The following is a 9498-nucleotide window of genomic DNA, read 5'->3' as shown; positions in this document are numbered from 1 at the left end:
TTTATCAGTTATGAAATCTTACCATTTAGTCCTGTTTACTTCAACTACACATTGATCTTTCAATGTATAGTCTTTATGTTAACGACTACCCAGAATAAAAATATGGCATACCCACACAAATCGCCACAGAGAATATAGAAATAAGGAGGCTGAAGTAAAACCATAACCAGTTACAAAATTTTTTGCTGGAAAATGTGTTTATGAAGAAATGCATAATGGATTCCAATCGATTATAAGCATATCCCTGAGAAAATTTCTGCTTTTTACAAACTTAACTAGACAAAGAACACATTTCTAAAGAAAAACATAGTTATAATAAGTACCAACATTGATGGTAAAAAGAAACATCTTAAAGTCCACTAGCAGTATCTACCGCCTACAACCTACACACATACCTATATAAACACACAAAAGTGAATAGCAACTGTTTATACAAATCAAGATACAGTAAAAACAGAGGTGGAGGTGTTTCCCTCTTAACACTGAGGGAAGAACCCTTGAACTTTGAGAACAGATCTTCAATGAGACACAGACTTAACTCCATGTATGATCTGGTTAATGCTGTTTAACAACTTGGCATGTTTAAAGCTATTCTTGGATAACAATGTTTTAAATACAAAGTTCCAACTTTACAATAACATAAGTTATACCACTACATATCACAGACTTCATTAATTGATTTATTTAAACAGCATTCATTTGATTTCAGATTAAACTGTAGAATATATTTCTTCACTGTACACGCAGTTAAGAAAGTCACATATTGCTTTGACATTTTTTCTTCCACAACTGTGTTCCATCTTTTTCCATAGATTCTGAAAATACAGCAAAACAGATATGAACAGAGTAACCTTTAAATCATATATTGAATGAAAAGGTTAAAGGTTTACCCCCTTCCCACAAGGAATGGTGAAACCCTGGGGCCATGAAATTCACAATTTTGGTAAAGCATCTTATGATGCTGCCATCCAAGAAGAGTATTTGATTCTACCATATCTGAGTGTTGGGAAGACGATTTTTTAAATTTAAGTCAATTTGTCCCCTTTTGGCCCTGCCTAGGGGTCAGTCAGGATCAAAATGGGCATACCATCAAGCAGTCATTCTTCACTCATAATTATAACCAAGTTTGAAATATTTCCAATGGAAATTAATCAAATTATGCTCAAAAATCAATTTTTCCTATATAAACTATATTAAAATTTACCCCCTCCCCATGGGGATATGCGAGACCCTGTAGCCATGAAATTCACAAATTTTGTAAAGCACCTTAAGATGCTTCCAGTCATGAAGAGAATTTGATTCAACCATATCTGTGTGTTGAGAAGATTTTTGAAATCTGAGTCGATCTGACCCCTTTTGGCCCCCACCCCTCAGACCCCTGTACGGTGGGTACTGTATAATTCACAGTTTTGATTTATCTTTGGCCAAATATTTCTCTTAAATTTCTTTGAAATTGGATCAGAGGTTTTTGAGAAGAAGTCAAAAATGTTAAATAGTTTACAGACGCATAATGCCTGCCAGTGAAAGAAGGTGATTGCAACTGGTCACCATGAGACTTTGTCTCAGATGACCTGATAAATAGTTACATCTAAGGTGTATATATAGGTCAGAGGTCAAATAAGTCCATAATATTTCTTTATTTGCATATCTTACTACAATGTACAAATTATGCTGCAGGTTAATATAAAGGTCATCAAAGGTCATAGGTCAAATAAGTCATCAATTTCAATCAATATATGATACATATGGTTCACATATTTCACTTATTTTTAAATATGAATAACAATTTCAATGGTTATTCCCTTGTGTTGCCCAAAACAGCAATTTCTAATGGTGAGCCTTGCACACGGAACAGTTTCAATGACACAATAGTTATCAACAGAATTCTGTTTGTGTAACTTAAGCATGTGTATACACAGTTTAACAGAGAGAACAAAATTACAAACAAATCAATAACATGATACCCTTTGGTCTTAACGGACATTTGACTATAAGGACCTATATATGAAAGAGATGAAAGAGGCAAGATACACCTAAAATCAAATGCTTAACTCTGCAGCTTACACAGAAGACATTGTTCATCAAGACATTTTCTGCATACTTGAAATCATATTTGTTATACATGCACTAAACAATTGCCATTACTCAAGACGTAATAACAATGTTTGTAGCCCTTCATCCAAGCAAGCCACCAGCCTAATATCATCATCTGTGGCCTTTTGGCTTTTGAGAAGAAGTTATTTAAAGATTTCAACATATTTGATCCCTTTGACATTTCAAGCCCATCAAGGTCATTCCTTTTAACTAGGGCTCAAATCAACTTTCTGAATTTAACAAATGATTCCCCTCTCCCCATGATGTTTTAGACAAATTTTAGTTGAAATCCATTAAGAAGGAGTAGCATTTTGAAGCAAAATCTTGTCTAACTTAGCCTTTCGGGGCCCCATCCCAGATCCCTCGGGGTCAAATCAAGTTTCTTCATCTAAGAAATCATAACCCACCTACAATAATGTTTCACACCAAATCTGGTTAAAATCTACCCAGGCATTAAGAATGAGTAGTGGTTTGAAGCAAAACATTGTCTCATTTCCCTTTTGAGGAAAAGCCCAAAGTCCCTAAGGGTCAAATAAAATTTCTGAATTTAGCAATTATTTGCCTACCACTACTGATGTTACAGACAAAATTTTAATGAAATAGTTTCAAACATTAAGGAAAAGTAGCTATCTGAAGTGAAGTATTGTCTAACTACCATTTTGGCCCCATCTCAAGATCCCTTGGGTTCAAATTAAATTTCTGAATTTGAGAAAAAATCCCCAGCCCCAAATAATGTTTCAGACCAAATTTGGTTGAAATCTGCCCAGACATTAAGCAGAAGTAGTGTTTTAAAGGAAAAGTTTACGCGTCGTCCGTAAACTTTTCCTTTAAAACAAACAGCTGATGGTGCAGTGAGCATGACGACTGATGATGGACAATAAGGAAAATTTCATATCAGATTTTATTAAGCAAGTCTTAGCTGTTTTTATTTTAGAAAACCTTGGTGATCATGAGCAAAAAATCAAAACTTGGAGTCAAGTTTCAGTAAATATCATATGAAATAAAAAAAAAAAACTTACGACACATTTATTCATATAACTCAGAAAAGTTTCACATCTTGACAAGTGTTCACATCAAAATGTGGAGGGCAAAGTCAAATGGAGGCAGTTATTCTGTTGCACTATTTTCGATCCCTGACGACATCGTTATCAATAAATATGATCATCTTCTGCCTGGCACAGTCAAGGAAAAACCCTCCAGTGTATATCACACTAGTGACATGTACCCAGGATGTAACAATTGTGAATTCCCTGGATAATAGGTAGTTGAATTATCAGATAAGCCATGATACCCTTGTAGTGTAGTATGACAGTAATATTTCTGTCTTACTGGAAACATTAAGAAATCTATAAAGAATATTATCTTACCAACTTTTCCATCCTTGACTAATTTTTGGAGATGTTGACAAACATTTGTGTTGGCAGCATTTTTTAACCCATCAGCAAGACCCTGAAATAAATCAATACATCAAGTAATAATATGTCCATATAAATATCTGTACAGGTGCATTTCCTGTCCTCACTAGTGTACACTACACCACACTGGTAATGTACACTATACCACACTGGTGATGTACACTACACCACACAGGTCATGTACACTACACCACACTGGCGATGTACACTACACCACACTGGCAATGTACACTACACCACACTGGCGATGTACACTACACCACACTGGTGATGTACACTACACCACACTGGTGATGTACACTACACCACACAGGTCATGTACACTACACCACACAGGTCATGTACACTACACCACACAGATCATGTACACCACACCACACAGATCATGTACACCACACCACACAGATCATGTACATTACACCACACAGGTCATGTACACTACACCACACAGATCATGTACACTACACCACGCAGGTCATGTACACTACACCACACAGGTCATGTACGCTACACCACACAGATCATGTACACTACACCACACAGGTCATGTACACTACACCACACAGGTCAGGTACATAACACCACACAGGTCAGGTACATAACACCACACAGGTCATGTACGCAACAACACACAGGTGATTTACACTACACCACAAAGGTCATGTACACTACACCACACAGGTCATGTACACTACACCACACAGGTCATGTACACTACACCACACAGGTCATGTACATAACACAACACAGGTCATGTACACTACACCACACAGGTCATGTACACTACACCACACAGGTCATGTACACTACACCACACAGGTCATGTACACTACACCACACAGGTCATGTACACTACACCACACAGGTCATGTACACTACACCACACAGGTCATGTACATAACACCACACAGGTCATGTACACTACACCACACAGGTCATGTACACTACACCACACAGGTCATGTACACTACACCACACAGGTCATGTACACTACACCACACAGGTCATGTACACTACACCACACAGGTCATGTACACTACACCACACAGGTCATGTACACTACTCCACACAGGTCATGTACACTACACCACACAGGTCATGTACACTACACCACACAGGTCATGTACACAACACCACACAGGTGATGTACACAACACCACACAGGTCATGTACACAACACCACACAGATCATGTACACTACACCACATAGGTCATGTACACTACAACACACAACTGATTTGCCTGTTGAAGTGAATGATGAAATTAATTCATGTGTGTTTATTAACCCATGAACTCTCAAAGTCCTTTTGTGATTGGGCCTCCATGTAGCTGGTGGCTTCCTCACTAAAGATCTGCAACTGTGCAGCACTGTCCATTATCTCAGATTCCCGACAGCCCCATGCAATAAAAACATACTGTAACTCTTTTTCATCCTCACCACATATATTCTTTCTACCAGTTCTCTGGAGGTTAGCCATGTATTTGGGTCTTCTCCAAGTTGTTCCTCTATCTGTCGCTCTCGGGCGAGGCGATGGTTTATGTAGTTTGTGACTTTTTCCGTGGGGTTGGGGATGACAGGTCCATGACTAGGGTAAATCACTGAGGGGTTGAGTTGAAGTATACGGTTCAGTGAGGCCATGTAGGTGTGAAGATCATTAAACATCTAAAAGAGAAGTATTTTAGCCCAAATACACTGATACATTGGCTTTGTGATAAAACACCAATTAAAATCAAATCAATAATACTGCTTCATATGAAGTTAGTATGATCTAGTTCAGTGTAATGCAATCAAGGATAAAGAAATAATAAATGTTGTAATGGCAATCTAATTCAGGTCTCTAATATTGTTAATTCTAGTCACATCAATTACAACACAACAAAGTTCCATCTAAATCAAGATGATCACTAACAGCAAGGCAGAACATATTCATAAATGCAGAAATACCCTTTAGGTATCCAATTCAAACCTTAATGAAATTATCTCCCCTAATATAATATGGTATATTTTATACAGTTGTCTCCCCTAAAATTGTATTACTTACTACAGTTGTCTCCCCTAAAATGGTTTACATCAATCAGTTGTCTACCTTTCATGGTAAACATGTCCTTACTACATTTATCTTCTAATTATAAACTTGTATACTTACAGCAGTTGTCTCCCCCAAGATGGTATCGCCTGAGAAGACAGCATTTTCCTCCTCCAGGAACAAAACCATATGATCATCTGAATGACCAGGTGTAAATATTGCCCTAATTTTGAAACAAAATATGAAATAAGTAGGATACACGCTCTGATGTAGAGTTTCCTTAATAAGAAGAATGAACCCGATTTCCCTTTATAGAACCCATTCCTCAGTCACTCCAAGTCCATGTGAAACAAGAACATTATCTCTAACCATATATCGTAAGTATTACATATACCATGTCATCATACCATCAGAAAACAATACCTGTGTGAAATCACCTTACAATAGTCTATGTGAATAGTTTTTAAGCTCCTGGGTCAAGAGATCTGTTTGTAGTCAACTTTAAACTTGCCCGTAACTACTGGACTGTAAGAGGTAGGGTTTTCATATTTGGCTTGTTTGTTTCTTGTGACAAGAACTTTCCAGTGGTACTAATATTTATTTTTTACCATGTGACTTTGATCGTGACCTACATTTGAACAAATTTAACATTGGCCATAACTAGTGAACCAAAACTGTCAAAGCATTACCACAATGAAGGCACAAGTGTTTTACAAAGTGTGCATGCAATTAGCACATGTCTTACACATTACAGTTTTAACGTCCCTCTTCAGAATGTTACTGCAACTAGGGATACAGTGTTTCATAATCGCATCTGGCTTCGTTTATAACAACCAGCTGGGAACAATATCAATGGTTTTGTTGTACAGAGGCCTTTAGAAAATATTTTTTCACAATTACCTCAATGTAGCACCGTCTGTTTTAAAAACTGTATTGTCATCCACAAAGTTATAGGGGAAACCAATATCATATTCTTTATTTCCTTCGGGACGACAAAATTTAGAAACATTCAGATCTGAAGCTGAAACAGAAAATTTTAAATGTACACAGAATAATATTTCTGATAAGTTACAACAATTAACATTTGAAGGTAATTCAATATTTCAACTATGAAGAAATAAACAGCTGTAGAATCATGATTAGTTTTCAAATTAAAACAGTAAATAACCCGTAATATTTAACACTAGTTAATGTTTTAAACTTGATACATATCAAAACGACCATGGCATTCTACAAGCTTTCAATGCTAATATATTTTCCATAAATCTTTTTTGAAATGATGGCTCGGGACAATGTATTCATGAAATACTTCTGTACATCATGGGATTAATATACCTGATATCCTGGAACAACAACATTTTTCTGAAGTTTCACAAAAAGGATCTTAGTTATTGTAGAAATGTTTAGTACATATGAATTAGAAATAAGAGAGTAATAAAAAGGAAAAGATTTCTGTAATATGTTCACATGAAACATAATGTTTTAAAATATCAATCTTTGCACAATTTTATAAGAAAATCAATCATCATTTTAATCAATCATTGTCCCCACCACAATAAATCATCATCATCATCATCATCATCATCATCATCATCATCATCATCATCATCATCATCATCAATCTTAAACTTTGTATAATTTTACCATGAACATAAACAGATACTTGTGAGACATGAATTTTTTTTTTATTAAAGGCAACTATGTGGATTATTATCTTTTGAAATTATGTATCTGGACATTATAAAATGGTTTACTCTCCACTGACTTACCATATTTAATAAAAATATATAACTTTTGTGAACAAGGACCACACCACTCCAACAACAAAAGAAGAAAACTGCTTCATTACATTTCTGCCTATGATATATATAGATTGATAAAAGTTATTTTTCACTAGTGAAAAATAACACTTTTGCAGACATGCATTAATGAAAAATGAGAGAACACAAATTACCTTATAAAATTGACAAATCATAATGCCTGGTACAAAAAATTCACAAAATCAGAAATCTTATGGCATTGTATACTAGTAGCATGACATTGAATACCATCGTAAACTTTCATTTCCATGAAAGTCAGCAAACAATGCAACACAAATTACTTTATTGGACATCAAACCCAATCCCCAACCAAACATCAACCAAATGTCATTCATAGTGACAGCTGTTGGTTGCCACCATATTTTCAGCCACATAGTAACTTATCAAAAGTTAAACTCTCTGAATGTTTTGTAGCAAATTTTGTCTCGTCGCATACTGTGTATTTATAATATATAGAAAAGCCTATTCAGCTTTCTCCTTTTAAATACGTTGTAAATATGCTAGTAATTTGGATATTTTGCATGTGAAAAATGTAGTAAATGGAATATTTATTAGTGTCTCTAGTAATAAAAAATATATTTCTCTCATATTTCTAATATTGTCTTTACTGGTGCAGCGCACTTCTGAAAGATTCCAAAATATAGGACACACTTGTAATATATATTAGTTATAACTGAAGACATTTTTAAATATCCTCTATACATTACATTGTAACAGATTGCAACACACGTCCTGGACACCTCCAACATGATCAACATGGTGATGTGTTATAACAATCTCTTGAATGGAAGTCTGGAAATCTTTCAAAGCTTTCTTCAGATTTTTTATATAATCGGGAACTCCAGGATCTCCTGTATCAATCAAAATTCGCCTGTAAAGAAAAAACATATCATGAACATATTAAGATTCCAAGGATCAAGGATTCACCTTCATGAAGCACCAGAAGAAGCTTTAGCTTTGTCAAAAAGATGTTGACATCCATAAACCGTGCATTTTTTTCTCATTTATCCTTTATTACCTGGTTCTTAAAGCCTAGCAATATTATACATGCCTGTAGGTTGAGAATTTCAAATATTTCCACATCAAAGCTCAGTCATTCAATGATGCGAGACCAATGAGTAAATTCTTATATCATAACACTCTTTCTCTGTTGATCCCCAGTTAGAGTTTATATGACTATCAGGTTGGTATGTCAACTATATCAACAAGGTAGATTTTAAAGAAATTGATAGATTTTTCCTATTAGTCCCCACCCACTTGGCCTCAGGAGGCAGAGAGTCCCTGTTTAAACAAAGTTTATACAAAACTGAGTTCCCTTCACCCAAACATGCTTCAGATCAAATTTGGACAATATCCTGCAATTCCTAAAGAACAAGATACATTCTAAAGATAATGATTGATTTCCCTGTTGGGCCCCACTCCACACGCCCCAAAGGCCCTGGAGGAGTGGGGAGGGGTTCAAACCCACTATTTTTACAAAATTAATTCCCCTTCACCCAAGAAGGATTCAGACTATATTTGATAAAAGTTTGCTTGGTTGTTCAATAGTTACAATACCAGGTATATATTAAAAGTTGACAGACAATGGTATGTCATTCTCCTCAGTATAATATCATATATCCATCCTGCATTAATTCCTATATAACGACCAAAGAGAAAACTAGTATGATCAGTATTTATTGAAAACAATTTATCCTATTAGCTATAGAACATGATGCATGTTTTGTAAACAATGTTCAATAGTGATATATGATTCCCGTTTTTATGAAAGGTCAAGGTTACTCTGCTTTTGTAAACATGTTATGATCCCTTGTCCATGTGATATAGAAAGTTGTCCCGTGCAGTACCCATTTCATTAATGCAATTTTGATCGTCAGCGGATAGTATTCTTGTGTTTTCGTCTTATTTTGAGAGACTTACTTTGACCCCGTACCGACAAGATATGTATTCGTTCCTTGTAGAGTCATTGGTCTAGAGTTACATCCTAGAATTCGTATGACACGCTCTGAAATTCGTTCCAGGTTCGGAATAGGGGTTAACTTCTGTGCTACGGCTGCCATTTTGAACAAAATGTTTTTTACTTGAAATCACATGACTTCAATGTGACCTTGTACATCGGTGAAGTAAAACGCTTCATTCTAC

General features: G+C 35.6%; 1 protein-coding gene across 1 annotated transcript; it reads right to left on the bottom strand.

Annotated features, from left to right (window-relative positions):
• Window positions 1-291: 291 nt before the first annotated feature.
• LOC132562293 (endoribonuclease LACTB2-like) lies at window positions 292-9416 on the bottom strand. The gene is made up of 7 exons (XM_060227035.1): window positions 9277-9416; window positions 8064-8227; window positions 6437-6557; window positions 5657-5759; window positions 4948-5172; window positions 3462-3543; window positions 292-815 (listed from the first exon to the last, which is right to left on the bottom strand). The coding sequence occupies exons 1-7, from the start codon at window positions 9414-9416 to the stop codon at window positions 757-759; spliced, it is 894 nt and encodes a 297-aa protein (XP_060083018.1). The 3' UTR covers window positions 292-756.
• Between the last annotated feature and the right edge of the window lie 82 nt (window positions 9417-9498).

The sequence above is a fragment of the Ylistrum balloti genome, unplaced genomic scaffold (genome assembly GCF_031769215.1).
Source record: "Ylistrum balloti isolate Yb309-2 unplaced genomic scaffold, AGI_CSIRO_Ybal_v1 Utg371388, whole genome shotgun sequence".
Lineage (NCBI taxonomy): Eukaryota > Metazoa > Mollusca > Bivalvia > Pectinida > Pectinidae > Ylistrum > Ylistrum balloti.
This window is presented reverse-complemented; position numbering and strand designations above follow the sequence as displayed.